The 24658-nt window shown below is 32.4% G+C and overlaps 1 protein-coding gene across 3 annotated transcripts in view; it reads left to right on the top strand.

Moving 5' to 3' along the window:
* The window catches only part of Med23 (mediator complex subunit 23), a 44893-nt gene that overhangs the window by 4851 nt on the left and 15384 nt on the right, over positions 1 to 24658 (top strand). For 2 of the 3 annotated variants that reach the window (XM_077801622.1, XM_026380859.2), the window contains exons 6-21: positions 706 to 804; positions 1739 to 1840; positions 2229 to 2298; positions 3545 to 3657; positions 5558 to 5653; positions 6202 to 6219; positions 11335 to 11535; positions 13415 to 13558; positions 15008 to 15153; positions 16106 to 16351; positions 17874 to 18016; positions 19394 to 19568; positions 20217 to 20380; positions 22591 to 22715; positions 23719 to 23924; positions 24014 to 24194. In XM_077801622.1, the coding sequence (XP_077657748.1) occupies positions 706 to 804; positions 1739 to 1840; positions 2229 to 2298; positions 3545 to 3657; positions 5558 to 5653; positions 6202 to 6219; positions 11335 to 11535; positions 13415 to 13558; positions 15008 to 15153; positions 16106 to 16351; positions 17874 to 18016; positions 19394 to 19568; positions 20217 to 20380; positions 22591 to 22715; positions 23719 to 23924; positions 24014 to 24194 (2229 nt within the window). The remainder of the gene's footprint in view (positions 1 to 705; positions 805 to 1738; positions 1841 to 2228; positions 2299 to 3544; positions 3658 to 5557; positions 5654 to 6201; positions 6220 to 11334; positions 11536 to 13414; positions 13559 to 15007; positions 15154 to 16105; positions 16352 to 17873; positions 18017 to 19393; positions 19569 to 20216; positions 20381 to 22590; positions 22716 to 23718; positions 23925 to 24013; positions 24195 to 24658) is intronic. The other variant, XM_026380867.2, reaches the window with a different exon arrangement.

Raw genomic sequence — 24658 nt, forward strand, 5'->3', positions numbered from 1 at the left:
ATGTGGAATGAAATTTCTTCTCTGTATATCAGATAATGCAACTGGTAGATATGTGGAAATAAACAGAAAAGCTTTGTTGGATATGTTTGAGAAATTAGGGTATGTGAACAGTAAGAAGGGGAATAAAACTGCAATATTTTGAAAGCAGTGAGTAAAGAGTCATCTGCCAGAATGCTTATAATTGCTACCCACAGTTTCAGAGTGTTTTCAAGACCTGTTCAAATTCTTTCCTTCTTTTCTCTTCTTGATACTGGGAATTGAATCAAGGGCTGCTTTACCCCTGAGCTATATCCCCAGTGCTTTCCAAGACTAACCTGCCTCAGCCTCCTGAATCACTGGGATTACAGGCATGCTCCATTATGTCCAACGTCTTCAAATATATTTCTGTACATTACATAAGCAAAGCTTTTTTTTGACCTTTGTAATAGTAAGAAACTCCTCTAATGTTTTGAGGGCCAAAAATAATTAATTTTTATTTATAAGTGACTTTCTTTATATTGCAAGACGATATTTTAGATTTTCACTTTGAAGCATGACTCCTCTCTAAGATTAGCATTATGGACTTAAATGTTAACTCTGCTTAAGAAAATTTTTTTTATTATAAGAAGTTGTGTGACCTTAAAAGGAGTACATAATCCTGAAACCTTTAAATGTCTTAGCTAACGCTTGGATATTACTCAGTCTGTATCTTTTTTCTTTTATCAGGGTGTTCGAGATCTCTTAAAAGTGATTTTGGAGAAAATCTTGACAATTCCTAATACAGTGAGCTCTGCTGTTGTACAGCAGCTGCTAGCAGCAAGAGAGGTAATTTAGACATGTTGAAATTAATTGATCATATCCTCAAAAAAAGCCTAAAAAAGTTTTGTTTGGGTCTATGCTTTTAAATTTATGATAATTTTAGAATGTTTTATTTCCACTCCCACCAAAATTACTTTTATTTTTAAAGATGGTATTTCAATTTTATTAGATTTCAAAAGGAATTTTAAAATTTTAACTTAAGTTTTTTAATTGTAAAAACAACACTATAGATATTAAAGTATTTAAAATTATTATAACATCTTCGGTCTATGAATGACTTAAAAGATTTTCTTGATTTGTAACTTATTTCATAAGAATTGCTATTTTGATCTATTGCTCTCCTAAATCTATGAATATTTAAAGCAGTTTTAAGGCATTTACTATTAGTCAACGTTTCATTCTATTGTTTATTATTCTTCATTTTTAGATGTTCTTTAAGGGCTTTCCTTCATGTTACCACTGAACCCAATAAGTCTATGAAATAATATATCTTTTTTTTAACAAGTAAAAATTGTTTGTGTACATTGTAAAATGGCTGAATCAGGTTGTTCAACATAGATTACCCCATGTATTTATATTTTTGTAGTGAGAATAGTTTAAAATTTACTTTCAGCAATTTTTAAGTATATAATATATTATTATTATAGTTACCATAATGTATAATAGGTCTCCTGAACTTGCTCTTCCTGTCTAACTGTAGCTTTGCCCTTTGATCAACATCTCCCAAAAAAAGTAATTTAAAAATTTTTTTTAATTAATTTTATTTTTTTGGTGGTAGTGCTAGTGTATCAAACACAGGGCCTCATGCTCTGCCACTTATCTACATCCCCAGCAAATCTTTTTACTTTTTAATGTCCTTTATTGTTGTTGCCATTGTTGTATTTAAAGAGCTTACATGTGTGATTAGTCAAAAATAATGTTGCCCTTTTATTTTTCTTAGGTTATAGCATATATCTTAGAAAGAAATGCCTGCTTATTACCAGCCTATTTTGCAGTCACAGAGATCAGGAAACTATATCCTGAGGGAAAACTTCCACACTGGGTAAATTTTATATTTTCCAAAATTTTAAAAGAAATTTTAATCAAAAATAGGTACATGTTATTATTTTTATGCTTATTTTTTAAAGTGTTTACTTTTATCCTCAGATAATATGTAGTTTTTTGTCATTATGTATTTTTTTCATTTCCCCCATTGAACTTTTGACATAGTTTTTATGCTATTTGTTAAAAAACTATACAGTTACATCAAATGGCTAAGGATTTGTGGTGTGACTTGGTTTAATTCAGGGACAGATGAACAGGTAAATAATTGTTTGGAAGGAAAAAAAAAAGGAGAGCTAATCTTTGAGTAATTATCATGTGCTAGGCATTAATTAACTCTTTACATGTAATCTTAATCTTATTTGTTTTCTTTCTTTCTTTCTTCTTAGTTACTTGGAAACCTAGTATCAGACTTTGTAGATACCTTCAGGCCCACGGCAAGGATAAACTCCATATGTGGTAGGATTGTAATTTAAAATATACTAAATAGTACCTGATTTTTAGTGATCTGATTGTTGAAGAAAGCTGAAAGATAGTTTCTTATACATACGTGTGTAGATGGCTTGTCATTTTAGTAACTCTCTAGGAGCTTAATAATAGCCTTATACTTGTTTTCAAGTACTTGTTGTGTTGTTTATAGGAATGAAAAAGCAACTATGTGGAATGGGTTTAAGTTTCAAATTAAAAGAAGATGTGTTTCCTGGTAGTTAGAAAGAACTTTGAATCTCTAGACAACTGGAAAACTCAGCAGACCTATCCTTCTGTGAAATAGTCATGAGAGTATGACCCTTTGTCATTAACACCTTTGTCCTTCATTGCATTTATTTAGTTTTCCATTTTCTAGCATTTTGTTTTGATTCTCTGGTCTTTTAAAAATAACCATGTGGTATGGCAATCTATGTAGTGTACAAATCTACACCTAAGTATACTTTTTCTAAAAATTATGGTGGCCTTAGAGCTCTCTGGGAATATAGATCATATTTATTCTGTGATCAGGTATAGATCACTTCCTGTGAGCCAGGTACTATCTAGACACTAGAAATGCAAAACAAACAAACAAACAAAAACTAGATAGGTAAGTCTGAGGCTTCTAGGTTCTATAACTGAGTGATCACTGATGTCATTTAATGAAGTAAAGTAGTTTTTGAAAAGGATGATGTTGAGTTATACTTAAGACATGTTGAGTCTGAGGCAGGCCTGTGGGATATTTAGGTGATAGTATTCATTTGTCAGATATATGAACTGATGGTCAAATGCTACATCTAAAGCTTCTAGGGACATCTTGCATAAAGTTAATCATATTGACTCTTGACCAGGGTTCTTAAACTTGATATAGGGCCATCTTTTAAATATTTTAAGCTTTTGTGCTACACATCTTGCAACTATTCAACTTTGCCATTATACTGCAAAAGCTTCTTTTTTTCTAGTAAAACTTTATAAAAAGAGATGGCAGGCTAACTTCTGTTGGACAAAATGCAACATTTTGAGTTTGGAAGACCTGTACAAATTGATCTTCATCCATCCCGACAAAATATAGGGCAAAAAAATATTTCTACACTTCAGTCTCTTTAAGACATTTTAAAAACCATTTTTAAACCAGTACCTGGCTCAGCATATATAGATATTTAGATATTTGTGGAGTGAATGAAGGACCTGGCACTGCTATGTTCACATTTACTTTAAGACATTTTTGTGCTACATACAGGCCGCTGCAGTCTTCTACCAGTTGTAAATAACTCAGGTGCTATTTGTAATTCATGGAAATTGGATCCTGCAACTCTTCGTTTTCCTTTGAAAGGCCTTTTGCCATATGATAAGGTATGTTGTTAAATAATTATATTAAACTTCTGGTCCATATAACAGTATTCATCTAGATTGTAAGATATGTGATGCCATCATTGTCTCTTTGTGGTCTGAACAAGTAAATATTGTACAAAGATTTATGGTTTTTCATGTTATTCCATCATCCAAATATATTCTACCACTTATGCTATTTTATTTGTGCTTCTGTGGTCTATAAATACTTGAAGATAGAACACACAAATTTTAAAGTGATTCTTAGTTTAAAAAGTGGTATAACCAGGATTTGATTATTCCTAAACTATTACTTTAGTGAGCAAGTCTTGAAGATTGGACTGATTACTTTTTTGGGGTGTAGAGTTGCTCTTACAACTTTTATCCACAGTAAACCAACTCTTGTTATAAAATATTCTGCATTAAACAGTCACTTTGACTACTCTGTTTAAAAATGATCCAAGAAATCCTTTAAAACTAGTACTTGAGAGGCTGGGGTGTGACTCAGCAGTAGAGCACTTGCCTAGCACCTGTGAGGCCCTGGGTTCTATCCTCAACACCACATATAAATAAATAAATAAATAAATAAATAATGAAGGTTTTGTGTCCAACTATTTTAAAAAAAGAAGAAAACACTAGTACTTGAAGTGAATGCTTAAGTTTATATGCCCTTTTTGCAGATATTTTACTATTAAAATTAAAAAAGGATCAGACTCTGGTAGCTGGGGTACAATGAGAGACTACAGCCTAATAGGAGTGAATTTACAAGAAAAGAAAATTTCAAGAGATTTATTGTAGTAACTATTGCTAAGGGTTTTATTGTTTGTTTGTTTACCTCACAATTATAATAGCAGAAGTTTTAAAAGATTTTCTTAAAAATCAGTACATAAAGTACTCCTTCCTTCCTTCTTTCCTTCCTTCCTTCCTTCCTTCCTTCCTTCCTTCCTTCCTTCCTTCCTTCCTTCCTTCCAGCCAAGAGACCTATAAAAAATAAAACCAAGCTAACAATATGCAAATAATACTTAAAATAAAATTTCCATTTACTGTATTAACACATTGTCTTCAACAAAATAGACATAAAAAATGATGTACTCTAGAAAACTTACTCAAAAAACAGTCTGGCATGCATGGAAGAGTTAGAATAAACTTAGAATGAAATCTTCCTAAATTATTATATTTAATAAATGTTAACATTTTAAAATTAATATATTTTAGGTATAGGCCAGCTAAATTAACAAATACGAATTTATCTATATCTCTGAAAATTTGTATATTTAAGTGCCAAAAAGTAATCTTGGCAATCTTATTAGGGAACCAGGAGATTGATCCTTTTATATTCAAGGCATATTGGATAAACTTTCATGTTAGTCATTTGGAAAAATGGCTGTAAACTCTGAAAAATATTTTACTTTTAAAATGTACCTTTTGGTATTAATTATTGTAAACTAGATTGGGTTTTCAGAAATTTTGTTTATATGCTTAGAAACTTTAGAAAATTGACTGTGAGGTTTTTACATAAAGGAAGCAAAGATCTTAATGATGTTTCTCTAAAGAGACATATAGGAAAAAAATTTATATAAATTGACATTGTGAGACTCTAAAATTGAAAACTGTTCACCTTTTATTTTTTCAGGAAAGTAGAGGGGGATGTACACTAGGGAAGGGGATTAAAAGACCTGGTATCTTTATCTTTACCCTCTGTATGACCTACAGCAAGTCTCTTCTCCATGGTTTTTAAATGAATGGTGGGAACAGATTGACTATAACCACTAAAATCCTATAATTTTTTTTCCACTAGATTCTGCCTACTGTGGGAAGGTAACAAGTGCCATTAGAGGATTCTTTAAAATCTCATTTTCAGATCATTTGCATTAATGCTTTATGTTTATCTTGAAGCAATAATTATTTTTTATTTTCTTTAAAGGATCTATTTGAACCACAGACTGCTTTGTTGAGATATGTATTGGAGCAGCCTTATTCCAGGGATATGGTCTGCAATATGCTAGGTTTAAATAAGCAGGTACTGTACTATGCTGGAAACTTAGTAAAATCTGCATAGAATCTGCACTATTCTTTTCTCTTTTCTTCGCTATAGCTAACTGAGCAAAACAGTTAAGAACTCTTTGGTGACTTTTTTTAGTATACAGTTTGTTAAACAGTATATTGTTTATTATTTATATATTGCTTTAAAAATGTTTAAATTAAAAAGGAGATATTTTTAAAATTGGTTTATTTTGCATTGCTTTTTTTTCTATAAGGCCAGTTTCAAGTATACCTTTTGCCAGAGAAACCTACACATGACTTAACCAAAGTTTTTTACATTTTTGTTTGTTTGGGTCTCTATTTTTGTGACCCTGGTATCTTCAGTGTGGCCTCCTTGCTGATTTTTTTTTTTTTTTTTTTTTTGATGTGTGTTTTGTTGGTTTTGGTGGTTTAACATGTGGGAGGGTTTGTGCTGACTCTGGGTTCCTTGAGGCTGGCCTCATAGTCACTGTTTTGTCTTTTCTTTTTTTCTTCCTTTATTTTTGTTCTGTCCTGTCTTGTCCTGCCCATCCTCCAATGCTCTAGACCTTGAACATTGCTCAGGTATGTTCACAACCTTACTGTTGTATTGTGACTAACGATACGCTGGCCGCTTTGTAGCCACTGATTCCATTTAGAGAATACGTGTATGGTCGGGGCTTGAAATTGGCAGGACCATGCTGAGACCAAGGCCACTAAAAAAAATAAAAACTTCTTGGGATATGAGAGTTATTTTTGGTGGATGGTTTTTTGTTTTTGTTTTTGTTTTTTTGGTGTTTGTTTTTTTAAATATTCTTATTTTTTTGAGAGACAACACCTGGCACTCAATAAAGCCTGTCACTTTTTGATGGGTTATTTTTTCTTCCCACTCCATTTTAATATTTTCATAATTTAGAGCAAAAGCTAGCCTGATGGAATTTTCAGAGATGGAAAGATTTGTGGTAGCCTCTATCTTTCCAGGCTATTAAAACAAACAAATAAACAAACAAAAAGAAAAACTTATGTTGCTTTGTCTTAAAAACAAATTTAAATCAAAACAAAGAGATAAAAGCACTTTAATAGAGCTATGCTGCTTTTAAAAGTTGGAGTGGTAAGCTTTATACAGGGAAGTCTTTTTTGGAAACATGGGGATTGACAAAGAAATGTCACACTCTTAGGTGACCCCACACCTCTTGACAAACACCCTTCTTTGTCAGTCTTTGCCAGATGTGTCCTCCTCCTAGAGTGGGCTCCTCTCAGTTGCAGCTCACTTATGGTGGGGGAATAAACACTATGGCCATACTTTACAAGCCAAACTCTTATGCAGTCCCAAGTCTGTTCCAGGACTTTTCACCTTTGAGATTTTAATCAAAATAGTGGTTCCAATTATTTTTGTTAAAAATTTTTGAGCCCAACATATTAAAATAGACCAGCTTTTTTATTTTAAAAAGACATTCTTGTTCTAGGTTATATAAAATAGCGTTACTGTTTGCAATACTATAGTGAAGGTTGTGCCAGTGCTTCCATTTATAAAGCCCTATTTTTAAGGACATATAGCTTGGCCATAAAACTTGCTCAGTGTTGAAACTTTGCATGCCAAACCTCACCCTAGTAGCAATATCTCTCTTATTATTTTAAGTTTTTTCTTCTGAAAAATTCACCAAGTTTCCTTGTTTGGTCAAGCCTTTGTACATGTGAAAATGAAACTGCTTTACCACTAGAGTATCAGATAGTTACCTCAATATAATCTGTCAATTTAACTTCTTAAATATCAAGTTATTAGTTCTGGTCAACTTTCACTTGAGTTAGAGGTAAGTATTCAGCTAACTTTGGAAGAATGCTAGCATCATGCTATGTCATAAAATAATTTTTGCAATGAACTATAAGTCATACTCGACTCAATTTTTTTACAGATTGGTGGATAAATGTACCCATGGTCATTTGAGCTGAAGTACCTTACCCCAGATATCTTTAGTTATCCATACCCCTTTTTCTTTTGGGGGCAGCTCAAAGTGTAAATTGACAAAACAATTCAGAGAAAAGTATTTCTGATCTGATTATTTCAATAACAAGTTTCAACCTAAAAAAAGTTTATGACTAAGACATAAATCCATAAAAAATAAAGTTTATAATGGAAATGCTGACAGAACATTATTAGTATTGGTCCCACTGTAGTGTAAACATTGTCAAAAATTCACAATTCATCAGTAATTGTTTTCATAGGAAACTGTAGTGAGGGGACTTGTAGATGGAAGATAATATGCTGAATTGACTTGATATATTATTTTTACCTACTGGAAAGAAGAGTAAAAAATAGAACACACAGTATAAGAAGCATATGATTAAAAATAATCAAGTCTTCTTATTATATCTTTTATCATTACAGAACTATATCCTGTACTATACTTTCTTGTCCTTTCTCTGGTAACACAATAATTTACTTAAAGCTTGAAACTTTTTAAAGACCTGTCCATATTGCATTTTCCAGTAGGAATTGGGCTATATTATTCTAAAATTGGTCATATTCAGAAGGTCATAAATAGCCCAGTTCTATGACTATAAGGTAGTGTTGGACTTAAATTCACAGTAAAACAGTCTTGTTTTATATATTCGAATGAGAGAATTTGTATTTTTTTTCCTACTGAATAAAAGCATCATAAATCTCAGCTCCTAAAGCTTATACCTAGTGGGTATGAACTCTTAGTACCATATGACAGTTTATCTCAAACTAATCACTCAGTTTCCCTTGGAAGTTATTAACTGGTGTAAGAATCTGATTCTGATTGGTAGCTTCTTTGGTTAAAGCAGAGAATTGATAAATGACACTGAAAAGAGATTTTTCCCTCCCAGCTTGTCCTGAATAGATATTGCTTTAAAATTGAGAAAGAATACTAAAATAATGATTTAGAATTAAGCCCTCCTAAGTACTGTACATTAAATTTGCATTGCAAAAGCAGTACCAGAACTGTAACATGAAAAATGTTAAGTGCCACTCAGTACAGGATATGAGATACTAAGACGAAAAACATTATAATTTACCAGCTTAAATAGGGTTGGAAAGAAATCAGGGATATAGGTAGAGCTTATTAATGCTTTTGCCTGGTTTTTAGCTGTTGTGAAAGCTGAAATTTTAAATAAAGTTTCAGTATAATTTGGGCTATTGTGAAGAAATAAAATTGTTTTTAGATTTAGATATTCTTATTGTTAAAACAGGTTTTAACTAAGTATGCATATAAATAGTATGTAAACTAAAATACTAAATTTTATATGTCAGTATTTTGAAGGCTTACATTTACCAACACTTTCAGGAAGCAAGATGTACATAACTATAAATAGGAATAGTATCTATTGATTTGCAGAATTATCTTACCCTAGTGATTGATAATTAACTTTTATTCATAGGTCATTAAACTGCCTGGAAAATGTTCATTTGTTCCTCTGTGTAAAAATGATGTATGGTAAAGTCTTAATTTTTAATGTACTTATTTTTTAATAATTATTTTAATTCAATTAGTTTTTAATAATTTAGTGTACCTGTTTTTAATAATCAAAAACTAAAAATTTATTTGAGAATAGCAACATAGATCATTTTATAGTTCAGACCTTTCTTTTTGGATATTACCAAAATTGTCAGAGAAACAAAGCAACATGTCTTAGACTATCTTTGAAATTGTTTTGAGAAATATCCTTGGTTTTAACCAAAAAAGTCTAGGAAATTTATAGTTAATCCTATTGGATATTCTACTCCCATCAGATAATAAGACATGAGGTACCACAGAGTTTTCTGTTTGGATTCAATTCTTAACAGAAAAGTTAGGGATAATCTTGAATAATGGCATATATTGAAAGACCATCAGCTTTAACTGTAACTGTTTATACATTGTCAAAATTTTAATATTTTTGGTTTTTCTTTTTAAATTATTAAATAAATGACTTATGATGACATGCCTAAAAACATGTAGGTGACAATCTAGTTTTTAAAAACAAATAGCTAATACTAAAAAGGGAAACTCGAAAGTGACTCAGGTGTTAAATACCAGTTTTATTTACTTTATACTTTTTTCCTGAAGTAGATTGATGGATGACCAACGTGAATGGAGAAATAGATGACAAATTATTTAGTTTCCAAACTAGAAGCAAATTCCCATCACTAGTGAAAAATTCCTACTGGAAATCCTGGCTTTATTTCTTTTCACAAATTTTTCTGACTCTTGTATGATCTCACTCTAAATTTGTGTTGTCTGACACATTTCTTAGGTTGTTGGTGGTTGGCAGAACTAGTGAATTTCAAGCCCTGTACACAGTAGTTTTGCATGCTGGTTTAAGAAATAGTCTGTAGTGTTGTCTGTTGCACTTTGCTCTGCTTCATAATGACAATTACATTTGGAGGAAAAGTACTGTAGTCTCAACTGGTGGTGTTAATATTGCTATTTGTAAACCTGTAATGTGGTTGAACTGTGATCATGGCATTGTGTTTTTTGAAAAAAAATATGAAATGACCATTGATGCTTACCGTTTCGGGTAGATGTTTGTTTTATTTGCATGCTTTAAGAAAGTGCAGCTATTTTGGAGCTTTACAATTTGGAACTGGCAAAGAGCATGCAAAAGAGGGGATGCGATTCATTATGTTTTGTTTATTTCTAAATTTGTCCCCATTTTGCATTTTTTCTCTAAATTTGAAGAAATCATATCCCTTTTTCATGGCAAAAGAGTGATCATTTTATCTAAAGTCTAGAGGAAAGTTATATTAGTAATTATATTCTCTAGAAAGGCTTTAAACAGCCTGCTACTAAGTCATACAGCATATTTGTAAAGGAAAAATGAACTGGCTTTTAAAATATGGCTTATCATACTTCTTTTGGTAAAAATATATTTTTAAAATCACTTTTTAAAAAACAAACCTTTTTGCCTCTAGAAAGGGAAGTTGCATTTTCATTGTTAGTGTTTAAACTCAATTCTTTTTCTTGTTTTAGACTTTAAAATGGTCTACTCTAAAATTAAAGCTGCATTATGTTTGGCTTTCAAGGGGGAAGAGCAGAGGTTAATTTTTGAGTGTTTTTTTTTTTTTTATTGTGGAGAAAGTTTCCATTCTGGTATCAGGATTATTCTATTCACTGAAAAACAGTGAGTAATCTGTCAGCTATTTAAGTTTACCTCAGTATTCAAAGATAGTGTAAATTTGTAGTGGTTATTTTAAAATAATAGATACACATACTGGTTTATTTGCTCTTTGTCATTATTTGATCCTTGAAAATTCAAGGTTTTAATCTTTTGAGTTGGATTACAAAAATAATACTGCTGGTTTTATTTCATATGCCTTTTTGTTTTGTTTTGTTTTGTTTTTGTTTTTTTTTTCATATGCCTTTTAAAATGTTCTTTTTTCAAAGGATAAACAGTGAAATTTTTGGACTGTGCAATGCCCTTTGTCAAATTGAAACAATGATAATAATAATAATAGAAGTCAAAAATTAGTAGCAGTCTGTTTTGAGGGGAAACTTGAAAAGGATTTTTTTATGAAACTCATCCTCTATGATAATGTGACATGATGCAGCTTTAATATACTAAATCTAACCTTAACTTCTTAATTTCAATTTCATTCCATGCTTCTCGGCCTCTTGTACAATTAATGCCCATTAACTGGTTACTTCTGAAACTAACCGGGAGGCTTTTGGAATACTGTATTTAATCTCTGCCCTACAGCACAAGCAGCGCTGCCCTGTGCTAGAGGACCAGTTGGTGGATCTGGTGGTTTATGCCATGGAGCGGTCCGAGACCGAGGAGAAGTTTGATGATGGGGGAACAAGCCAACTCTTGTGGCAGCATCTTTCAAGTCAGCTCATTTTCTTTGTGCTTTTCCAGTTTGCCAGTTTCCCACATATGGTCCTTTCTCTTCATCAGAAGGTATGTACCAAGTCTTTTAGTCAGAGCCATCATACCTGTTAATAAATATATTTTAGACTGGCATGGGCACTACCAGCAATGGCAAAAGTCAGAGCCTTAATTTTTGTTCAGTTCAGCACTTTTATGGTTTTTTAACTTTTCACTTTCTTGTCATTATGAAAACTGGATCCATTCATTCATTCTGCATATTCACAGTGCAAGGATCAGGGGATAAAAGATGAAAAGCCACTTTAGTACCCTCAAGAAGCACCTCAGTAGTGGGGAAGATACATGTATGAACAACTTGAGTGTAATCTAATAGTAGGCATCATGGAAGCATGTTTCCCTGTGGTAGGAATGAATCATCCCTAGTAAAGCCCTCTATCAAAGAGAGCTTTAAGCTAACACTTAAAGGATGAATAGAAATTTGCTAAGAGGAAAGATAGTGAAGGTTTTCCTAACAGTAAGATTGTCATTTAGAAAAGGATAAAGGTATGTAAGAACTGAAAAGAAAACTGTGAAGAAGGAAGTGTTGATGTTATGAGGAAGGCAGGGACAGATGTAGAGAACTTTATGCAGCCCTGGGAGCTTAGAGTTTCTTTTGGTAGCCATGAGGTGGGAAATGGCATCATATTTAATTTGGAAAAGTTACTGCTAATGGCCCCATGAAGAAAGATGGTAAACTGGACACGGGTGGGGTCAAAAGTAGAAGCGATGAAATCAGTAAATGAGATAGTGCAGTGGGCTAGGTGAAAGATGCTGAAGGCCTACACCAGGATAGAGATGATGAGCCAGAGATCACATATGCTGAGGAGGTTGCATAGGACTAGGTGATTGACAGCAGGGAGTGAGAGGCGAGGCTTGCCTCACTGGTTTCCACTTGGGTTACAGATAGAAGGCAAGGACAATGAATCCAAGAAAGTAAATACAAGTGGAAGAATAAATTTGTGGGAAGAGCTGGTTTAAGCTTTAAAGTTTTAGGCATGTTGAATGGGAATAAAGTAAATATTAATGTCTGTAACATTTCTATAGCATTGATTGTTTGGAAGCATATCATTCATAATTTCTTTAACCACCATACCCCTCTCCCTACAATTAGTTTCTGTTAAACTCTATAGTAAGAAGAAATATTTTTTGATAACCAGTCCTTAAAGATTTTAAATTTAAAACAAAGATCTTTTGGTATAATAAATGATGTTTTGATAAGATATTTTTAATAAGAATTACCCTATATTGAGCTTGATTCTCACGCACACATGATCAATTTAATTATGCTCTAAAACATTGAATCTTTAATGTGCATAATTATTTTGAACAGGAGACTTGTATTATCATAGTAAAATAATTTAGCCAGCTTTCTGTGATGTGTCCTGAATTTAGACTGAAGAGATACTTAACACCAAAGTTGGATATTGAATTTCTAGTATAAAAACCATGTGTGTGGTCAGCTTTTCATTGCTATGCCAGCATGCCTGAGATAAATAGCTTATAAGGAGAAGAGATATATTTTGGCTCACAGTTTCAGTACATGTTACCTTTCAGCCTGCAGCAAAGCAAGTGTATCATGATTGGGAATGTATAGCGGAGGATACCTGTTCACCTCATGGCACCCAGGAAGCAAAGGAGGAGGAAGGGGCTGAGGACCTAGTATCTCCTTCAAGGGCTCACCTCTGTGACCTAACTTACTTCTTCCACTAGGTGCACTTCCTAAAGGTTTCACCATCTCCAAAACAGTGCAATCATCTGGGGACCAAGCCTTTAGCATATGGATTTTTAGGGTACATTTAAGATCTAAACCAATATACCAACATTTCTCTTCTTTTTTTAGGGGGGGAAACCCACAACTTTCTACATCCGACTCTTTAGCTGTATGTACATTTGTACTTAACATCTTTTACAGTTAGCAGGGCGAGGACTAATCAAAGGCAGAGATCATTTGATGTGGGTTCTCCTACAATTCATTTCTGGAAGTATTCAGAAAAATGCTCTAGCTGATTTTCTCCCTGTCATGAAGCTCTTTGATCTTCTCTACCCAGAAAAAGAAGTAAGTTTTACTGAGTAGTTAACAATGTGATGAGTGAATAATTACATCTAATTTATATTTAAGAATTTTACTGTGATTTTATGAAAAGAACACCGGATTTGGGGGAGTTTTTTCTCTTTATTTCTGTAAGTAACTGTGATCGTGGATTGGGCATTCAGTCTCTTTTGATACTAGTTGATTTATTTAAAATACAGAAATTGAACTAGGTTGATTCTAAAAATTTATTCTAAATCGCAATTGAATATGTAGTGTAGCAAGCATTTTTTCTACATTCAAAAAATGTCTACAGTTTTAAAAAGTACTAACATAAAAGCCAGATACAGTGGCACATGCCTGTAGTCCCAAATACTTGGGAAGGAAAGGAAGATAATTTGAGCCTGAGAGTTTGTGACCAGGTTGGGCAACATAGCAAGACCCTGCCTCAAAAATAATAAATACAAATAAAAGGCACTAACAGTGTTAATCTGTACATATCATTGAATGGCCAGTAACAAAAGTATCTATTAAAATCTATTTTTTCTTTGTCATTTGAGCCTCAGTACTCCCCACCTCCTGTTCTATTATATAAAATATTTGAGTAAAATATGGTCTATTTCTGTGGTTGCCATTCTTTAGAAACACTTTTTATGGGAAATTTTAAATACAAAAGTAGAGTAAATAGAACAGTAAACCTTCATGTACCCATCACCTAAAAATACTTTTATTTCAACTTCCCTCCTTTTTTGTTAATTCTAGACAATTTTAAAGCAAGTTCTGGACTTCCTATTATTTTACCCATTTAATATTCAATATGCTTAATGATAGTCATTTAGATTTCATATTTCTTAGACTTTTATATGTTCCAAAAAGAACATATGCTTTCAGGAGGCCCAGGGAAAGGTTGAACAATGACTACTAAATTGCAGTTAGATAGGAGTAAGAAGTTTTGGTGTTTTCTTGCTCAGTAGGGTGTTTACATATCCTCTGTTTTCTCTTCAGATCATATAAATTTTTTGCTTTTTTCATAGTAGTGTTTCTACAGATGGTGACTGTATACTGTATATCTCAGAAAGCTAGAATGAATTTGAATGTTTTACCCTGAGAAAATGATCAATGTTCAAGGAAATATGTTTAACCTGATTATACAATGTATACAAATATCAAATATCACATAGTACTCTACACATATTTGTGTACGATTTTTGTGTTTTTATTTACTAATTAAAAAACAATTGAAAAGAGCATTTATGAGACTTAGAAATTATATTTTCAGTATATTTATCACATTTAGTAAGATTTCATATGTGTTTAATTTTTAAAAAAATAAAAATTTTTAAATGATTTTTGTTTGAGAATCCTTTGAGATAAAAGGAAAAGCTTGCCTGAGAACTCATGAACTTTTGTTACTTTGTTGGCAAGTTTAAAACATGCAAATAATAATGTTGTTTGTTATTAATTGTTATTTTGCAGTGTATCCCAGTTCCTGATATTAACAAACCCCAGTCAACTCATGCCTTTGCAATGACTTGTATTTGGATTCATCTCAATAGAAAAGCCCAAAATGACAACTCCACACTACAAATTCCAATACCTCATTCACTAAAGTTTCACCATGAGTAAGTTATTTGTTGTTTGATTGTTAAAGGCTAAAATGGTTTCAGTATTTGTGTGAAGTTTGGAAATGACCCCTACTCACTGAAGGTTAGAGTAAATATTTAATATGTGTGTCAGAGCAAGAGAAATTGACCAGTCACTGCATCAGAAAATAACTAGAAGATTAATCAATCCTGCTGTATGTTTAGCTGAATTTAAAAATTTTTAAGACTGATCTTTGCTTTTACATGTTTACTTTAAAGTTTTTTATTTAATTGAATTATCTTAGGTGTTATTATTGTGAAAATATTTCAAAATTTCTCAAATGCTTTGGATTTGAGCATGATCTGACAGGGACATCTTTCACTCCCTGAGCTGACAAGACTGATGGAACTGATCTGGCTGGCATGGCTAGCATGTTCCCTATATGTTTTCCAAAGGTAGGATAACTAAGAGAAAGTGTCCTTTTTAGATAGGACAGTGCTTCAGTGCAGGGTTCTAAGAATAGCTGAACTTCCCTCCTAGAACTTTTTCTGAAAGGACTAGTAAATCTCTTTGTAAGAGATTTAGGGTAGTCATACTCAATGCCTCCTGTGGCTTTCATTTTACAAAATATTGTTTCTATATGATACTAATAATGAAGTCATATATTATGTTTAAGCAGATAAATAAGAAATAGAAGGCTCGTTAATGGACTTGTTGAGTTAGTTCTCTGAAACAGCCTAATCCACTGCTGTATACGTAGTATATACTTAACAAATATTATTAATTGTTTAAATTTTAATCATTCAAATTTCTGAAGTGTTAACCAAACTTGTGTGTATGTCTACAGTATATTTGAAAGAAATTATAATACTTATGGTAATAGAGATAGTATTAGTAGACAGTTGCATAAAACTGAACTTTTAAAAAATTCATGTCAATTTCATGGAAATTATTTTTATTTTTTCCTGTTTAATGAATGTGAATTTTTAGGTTCTTACAGCAGAGTCTGAGAAATAAAAGTTTACAGATGAATGACTATAAGATTGCCCTGTTATGTAATGCATACTCTACAAATTCAGAATGTTTTACATTACCCATGGGAGCTCTGGTAGAAACTATTTATGGAAATGGAATTATGAGGATACCTCTCCCAGGAACAAGCTGTTTGGCTTCTGCATCTATAACTCCCTTACCAATGAACCTCCTGGATTCATTGACAGTTCATGCCAAAATGAGGTATATTCCTTTTATTTAATTTTTTTGCCCCATGTCTGGGAATTGATACCAGTATAGGACAAACCTTGGTTTCATGATTGTATGTATGTGTTTTATGGTCAGGCACATTTAAAAAATAATTAGATATATTTTGATACAAAATGAATGTTAATTATATAGGAAGTCTAGCATGTACAAATAAATGCAAAGAAAATAATTGCTCATAATCCTTCCATAAAAGATAAGCATTGTAGAATTATTTTGTATATATTGTTAGTCTTATTTTTCCTGTGGATAAATACATGAATTTCTTTGTTTTGCTATTTGTTTTTGTTGTTGTTGTTGTTGTTGTTTTTCTTTTCTTCTGGTGCTGGGGACTGAACCCAGGGCCTTGACCTATAAGGCAAGCACTCTACGCAAGCACTCTACCAACTGAGCTATATTCCTAGCCCCAATTTTTTTTAAGTGTTTTAAATGGACACAACACCTTTATTTCAATTTATTTTTGTTTTCTGTAGTGCTGAGGATTGAACCCTGTGCCTTCTGTGCTGGGGCGAGCACTCTACCACTGAGCCACAACCCCAGCCCCCTTGTTTTGCTATTTTATAATTGTGTATTTTCAATAAAAATCAGTCAGACACCTTTTCAGGTCCATATTTTTTCAAATGCATGTTTTGAATTGTTACAAAAGAAGCTTTTTATGAAACTTTAAATGATGATTTAACCATTTCCACGTTGTTGGACATTAAGTTTTTTTGCAATGTCTTCGTAGTTTAAAGAAGATGATGAAAACTATTTGTCTTTTCACCATCTATAATTTTATTTTCTTTTATATTGTTTTTTAAATTACATTTTTATTAAGTAATTTTCTGGAAGTAGAATTGCTGGGTCCAGGAATGTAAAATTATTAAGGTTTTTAATAGGACTGTTTTTCGAATTGTCATGTTTTTCAAAAGATAAAAGGCTATATTGAGTATGCTTCTAGAAATTCAAGTGCCTCAAGGAGCCAAGTTGAGAATGTAGATGAGTGAAGGCTTGCACAGAAAAATGAGAAGCCCCATGTCAGTGCACATGAAAGCATGTGCTTGTGGAGGAGACTGAGGACAATGGAGAATCAGGGTTCCATCTCATGGTGCTGCCACTTGAGCTTGGGTTTTAGCAGTGATTTATTAATTCTGTGACAAAAGTTACTTAATTTCTCAATTGTAGTTATTTACATATTTGAAAAGGAAAGTAGACTAAAAGTATCAAACATGCTCCTTTGAGTTATACCCAAAATTTATTTTTTCATGAGCAGGGGGATCTTGATGCATGTGGAAAATACATACACCCCTGGCCAGAAAGCACCATAGAAACTGGAGTTGTTACCATTTGTGCAATACATCATTTCCAAGTGTCCTGCACAACCTAAATGTGTCAAATGAGTCAAGTCCATTCAAATCATGTCAGTTCAGATATAATGTTGAGTAACCCATAAATATAGTAACACCAGAATTTATGTAAATAGTATGGGTTTTTATTTTCTTTTCTTTTTTATCTTCAGCCTTATTCACAGCATTGCAACGAGAGTGATAAAACTTGCTCATGCAAAGTCCAGTGTGGCATTGGCTCCAGCCCTAGTGGAAACTTACAGTCGTTTATTGGTCTATATGGAAATAGAGTCTTTGGGCATCAAAGGATTTATCAGTAAGACAGGACTTTTTGGTGTTTATAACTGTTAACTCATTCATTAATTCAGTGGGTATTATTCCATGATATTGGGGGGAACAGACAATAAAGCCAATAAGTGAAATGTGCAATGTGTCAGTTACTGCATATTATAGAGAAAACCACAGCCAAGTAAAAGGGATAGGAGTTGTGAAGTCAGGGGAATGAATTATATTTTTAAACTATAAGAAAAGGGTAATAACTTTCCTATGTACATATATGAATACAGCACAGTGAATCCCACCATCATGTACATCTACAAGACTGGGGCCCTAATTAGAATAAGATATATTCCATGCGTGTATAATTTTTTTAAAATGGATTCTACTATCACGTATAATTTAATAGAATGAAGAAAAAGAAGAAGAAAGAAAAGTGTAATGGGTTGCAGTGAGCAGGATGATAGATAAGATCCATGTCCTCCTGCAGGTGGTTTCTGGTTAAAGACAATAGTATGGTCCTATGGTGGGTACTGAGTCTTACTGGCAATGAGTAAGGAGTTAGTCTTCATTGCAAAAGATGTGATATAATGTCTGTTCGTTGTTAGCAGTTCTAAGTAATATTTTCTAATTAGAAGTATTTTTTCTGATTCATGGTGATTCTAATTTTTTACCAATACAATTTAAATTTAATAACTCTTTCCACATAATTGAGAGTTGACTATAACTTTCTTGAGAGAGAGGAGAAAACAAAGGAGAATGTGATGTAATTTTTTGGTATTAAAAAATAAACCTAGAGGCTGGGGTTGTGGCTCAGCAGTAGAGTGCTCGCCTAATATGTGTGAGACCCTGGGTTCAATCCTCAGCACCACATAAAAATAAATAAATAAATAAATAAATAAAGGTATTGTGTCCAACTACAACTAAAAAATAGTTTAAAAAAAAAATAAACCTAGGCTTGGGACACAGTTCAGTGGTAGATTGCTTGCATTGCATACATGAGGCCCTGGGTTCTGTCACCAGCACTCAAAAAGGAAAAGTGAACCACATACTTCAAAAAATTGGGAACATTAAAACTTTTTGAAAATAATTTTTAAAGTAACTAAGAAGTGAGGAAGGTTAGAATAATTATCTTTCATATCTTGTGTCATTTTCCCAGATTAATTTGAATCTCTTTTTTCCAATTCCAGAAAAAAAATTAACTTGGTATAATAATTAAGATCTAGATATTTTTCCATACAATAAAGTGGAAAATAAGGAGAAGAAATGAAAAATATACATGTGTATATGTGTGTGTGTCTTCATGATCATTGTGTATACGTGTATCTTTGTGATCATATCTGTACATACATTTTACCCAGTGTGACTTTCTTCAAATATCTTTTAACGCATAGCTTAAATTATCTTGTTGCTCCAGGTCAGCTCTTACCAACTGTTTTCAAGTCTCATGCTTGGGGGATCCTGCACACACTTCTTGAGATGTTCAGCTACCGGATGCACCACATTCAGCCTCATTACAGAGTTCAGCTCCTGAGTCATCTTCATACTTTGGCTGCAGTTGCACAAACAAACCAGAATCAACTCCATCTTTGGTGAGCCTGGTGAAGCCTTCCTTTCCTTAAGATTTATAGGAAACTTCATTGAAGATGGAGAAATTGATCTTTCACCTTATCATTTTTTAGTTCATTTGTCATGAAATTCCTCTGCTTCTGAAGTATGGTATTTCTAGTGTAGGAGTGAGGGTCAGTTTATTAATAGAAATTGAAAAGGATAGTTGAGTCCTTGCTTCAGGATCTTTGGTCTAAAACTGAGTACTTCAAGGCCTTTACTATTATGTTCTAACCTATTGCCTTAGAATACTGGATTTAAATGTACTTGAAATTATGGTTAAAGTAACATTTTGATTTTGTTTTAACTGAAAGTACATTTCAAATAGATTAATTTTCAAAATTTTCAAAATCCAGGTGAAAGTTTTTAGTCCTACTTGCTACAAACTATCCCTTTTCAAATATATGAAAATGTTAGATGATTTTCACTCTTAAAAGTTGGTACCTCAGGTCTTTTTAACAAATTAAGCAACACTCATTATCATATAAAAGAGGGTTTTTTTAATCAAAGAAGGAAAATTTATAGTTTTCATGCTTTTACAGTTTAATTAACCTAGAATTAGGTTTAATTTCCTAATTTTGAACTTATATATGCACCTTCCTCACTTTTCTTTTTCTTGGCCCTTTTTTCAGTGTTGAAAGCACCGCTCTCAGGCTTATAACAGCATTAGGTAGCTCAGAGGTACAGCCACAGTTTACACGTTTCCTTAGTGATCCCAAAACAGTATTATCTGCAGAATCTGAAGAACTGAACCGAGCCTTGATATTGACCTTAGCCAGAGCAACTCATGTAACAGGTATGATTATGGTACTAACTGCAATGAAGCACAGCAGATAAAAGAGTGTGTCATTCTGCTGACTACTGTGGGGAAACATACTAAAAACATACTTTTTAAAGTACTGGTTCTTGAGTTTTTTGATTTTGTGACTGCTTTATAATCTTAGAAAAAAACTTTTTGAATTCCCAAAGAGTTATTGCTTATGGATTATTTCTATGAATATTTACTATCTAAGGTATTTAAAGGAAAAATTTTAATTCATTAAAGAATAAACTGATTACATGTGAACATAAGTAATAATATTTTATGAAAACAAAAGTCTATTTATAGACAAGATTTTAGTGAAAAAGGTGCTATTGTTTTGCATTTTGCATCACTCTTTAGTGTCTGATATAAAGTAAGATAGCAGGAGTCTCACATCTGCTTCTACATTTCATCTGTTTAGATATGCTAATGTTATTTTAATTAAAGTAAGTGGAGAAAGTATGCTTCTCACAAATACAGAGTTGGAAATGGGAAGAGTATTTTAATACCTTTTTTCAGATAATTGTGAGTATTCTTTTACATTACAGCAAAATTGGACACATGATAGTTTCTTCAAGGTTAACTGCAATGTGAAATCCAAAACCCTCTCAGTTAACGTTTCGTACATTGTTAGACTATAATCCATTGGCCTATTTTATACATTGAAGAATAGTAATAATTCATGTGAATTTTCTAATTTTGTAAATTGGTCATTTAGAAAATATTGGTTCACTTAGTTATGTATTTCTAGCACATGTTAACATAATTTATTATCTGGTGTCAGCAAATTACATTTGTTAATATCACTATAAATTTCGTAAGAAAATCTCCATGTTTTGGAAAACTGTCATGGTGTTGAAGAAAAGTTTTCCCATATTCTAATTTTCACTTGAAACATCAAATTTTATCATTGATAATATACTGTTGTTTGTTTGAAGTAACAGGATCATTTGTTAATTTCCAAGAAGATGTCTACTACAGCTATGACTGAATAATTATAGCTTTATGCCAGATGTTCTTTCAAGTGAAATTGAAATTCCATGAAAAAAATCAGCTAATTTAACTCAGCACTTAATTACACAAATACTTTACCTCAAGATACCCTGTAGTTTGTAACACTTTGTTCATGCTTCCCATTCACATAGAATATTAAAAATACATTGAGAGTTAATAATTTTTTACAGCTTTGTCAACAATAGTCAAAAAAGTCACTTTTAGTTGACACGTAAAATTATACATATTTATGGAGTATCAGGATGTTTTGATATATGTATGTGTTGTGTAATATTCAAGTTAGGTTAGGCATATTTAGCTCCTTAAACATTTGTCATTTCTCTGTGTTAAGTACATTTAAAATCCTTTCTGCAAGCTTTTTAAAAAATATATTGTAACTTTAAAAAAAAAGTATATTGTAACTTATTGATGATAACCTGAAGTGAAACTGGCACTGCTTTTTTTTAATCACTTGAGAATTATTGTGATGAATATAGTGGCTATTGGCTTATAGTCTGGTGGTCTATTTTATTTGTACTGAGAAACAGCAGTTTTACCAAAATTGTTTTTTGCACCATTAATATTTACATTGACACATAAAAAGCCAGTGATATCTCAATGTTATTATTTTAATAGGTTTGATGTTACACAATCCTTGAAAGATCATTAGGGACCCCCAAAAATCAGCAGGCCACACTTTCCAAATGTTTATTAAAAAAAAAAAAAAGGTATTGAATTTAGCAACCACAAATATACTTATGTAAACTATATTATTTTATATAAAATAAGCCTCTTTGATTTAAAGATATATATGCATATAGTATATAGTTGCTTCAATCACCAGAAAAGACATCTACTTTCTCAGTTCTTTTCCTTTGGTTCAATAAAATCTTGTAAATCATTGTGATGAATAGTAGTGGTGGCCTGTTCCACTGTTCTTTTGCTGGTACTCTAATAACCCATAAAGAAAGGGTGAGAAGGAGATTTCAGATGTCATCTCCTCACTAATTCTGTGCACAGTTCCTAATGTGATAATCCAAGTTACTCATAAACTCAGAAAAGCTAGGCCCTAAATGGAGCATAACTAGGGAAGCAATGAATACACTGTGGTGAGATTCTTGAATGTACATAATTATTATGTTCTCTATAATATCTTTGAGTTATGGATATGATCACTTACATCTGGATTACATCTACTTGTGTATGTTTAGATTTTTTTACAGGCTCTGATTCAATTCAGGGAACTTGGTGTAAAGACATACTTCAGACCATCATGAGTTTTACTCCTCATAATTGGGCTTCACATACCCTTAGCTGTTTTCCAGGCCCACTACAGGTAATTTGGTCTTGAATGCCATATTGGGTATATATGATATCTTTTTTCTCATTCACAGTGTCATTCTGGGGAGTTAATCTTGGTGACATCCAGAGATAATTAGCATGTATTTCTTTTTTAATATACTTCTATTTCCAGAATCTCTTGAGAATCTCTCATCCTACTCTAGAACCTGACATGTTTCTGAAAATTTAATTGTTATGGCTTCATCTTAATAATTAACATTTTTAGAATCTCACAAATTAACGTGAAAAAATTTCTCATAGAATTGAAATGGAGAGAAATATAATCTAATGGAGTTTTATAGAGTGCATATATGCTATATTTAACTGAATTTTTTTTTAACTCATGGCAAAAGTATGTACCTATTATGATCAATCTGTATTCTACTTTTAAGAGGAAATTTTAAGGCATAATGAACATTTGTTTTCATAACTTCTAGTAGGACTATAGCAGTGGATCTCAAACTTTTATTAGACTCACCTGGAGGGCTTGCTAAGCTATACATTGCTGAGTTTCTGGTTCAGTAGATCTGGATAGAGCCTAAAAATTTCTTTTGCAAGATCCAGGTGCCACTGTACTTAATTACCCAAATATTTTACCTCAAGTAATTACTATGATGGTTTAGGGACCACACTCTGAGGAGTCTAATGTAGTGGATCTTCCTTTCTTCCTTATAGAGACACTTAAGATGTATAACCAAAGAGTAGATATGTTTCTTTCTTATCCCTCTACCCCTTCTAAGATTAGTAACATTTGATTGCGGAAAGCTTGAATTCACAGTTGCTTGGAATTTCTGTTTAGGAAATCTCCAGAAAAGGAACCTTTTTAAAATCTAGTTAAGCCTACATAATTTCCAGATACAATTCTGCCCTTAAGTACTGACTTGTTTGAGGTCACTTAGTTTATTAATGTGAAAACCAAATCTAGAACTTGTTTCTTAACCCCATGTCCAATTTTCTTTTTACTATAACCAGTGAAAAACTTTTGGTGTTCCTTTTAGGCATTCTTCAAACAAAATAATGTACCTCAGGAAAGTCGTTTTAATCTGAAAAAAAATGTTGAAGAGGAGTATAGGAAGTGGAAGTCTATGACCAATGAAAATGACATCATTACCCACTTTTCCATACAAGGCTCTCCTCCTCTTTTCCTTTGTCTTCTCTGGAAAATGCTCTTGGACACAGATCATATTAATCAGATTGGCTACAGGTAAGCCAAGAACCAAAATTTGCATTCCATTTGGCAAACCATTATATCCATATAGCAATAGAATTTATTTTTTACTTTGTACCTTCCAGAGTATTAGAGAGAATTGGAGCCAGGGCCTTGGTAGCCCATGTGAGAACATTTGCAGATTTCCTGGTATATGAGTTTTCTACTTCAGCGGGAGGTCAGCAACTTAATAAGTGCATTGAAATTCTTAATGACATGGTATGGAAATATAACATTGTTACATTGGACAGATTAATTCTCTGCCTGGTAAGAATACTTTTTTTGTTTGGATACTTTTATTCTCTTTGGATCAAAGTGTGTGACTGATAGATCTTGTACTGATCTACTCAATATTGCTTCAGAGAACTGAATGGATTTCCGTTACAATCAACCATTGCTTTCACTTCATTTTAAAAAATCAGAGTTTTTCTAAATTTCTTATTTATTCATTTAATAAATGTATTTTGGATAACTACTGTTCTGTGCACAACAAGTGTAGAAATATGGTCCTGGTCTTATGATACTGTAAAATATGAATAGTTAAACACTGAGTGGCTCCCACTAGGTGTTGCAAGTAGTAAAAAATTACTGCATTTCTGTGCAGAGAGCTAATAAAACCATTTCTTTTCACTCTGGTAGCTACAGTCTTTAACTGCAGTCATAGTCACTGAACATTCTCCAAATATTTTCTTGTCTCCTGACTTAATGTTTATCTTAAGCAAAATTTGAAG

The sequence above is a fragment of the Urocitellus parryii genome, chromosome 8 (assembly GCF_045843805.1).
Source record: "Urocitellus parryii isolate mUroPar1 chromosome 8, mUroPar1.hap1, whole genome shotgun sequence".
In the NCBI taxonomy this organism is placed as follows: Eukaryota; Metazoa; Chordata; class Mammalia; order Rodentia; family Sciuridae; genus Urocitellus; species Urocitellus parryii.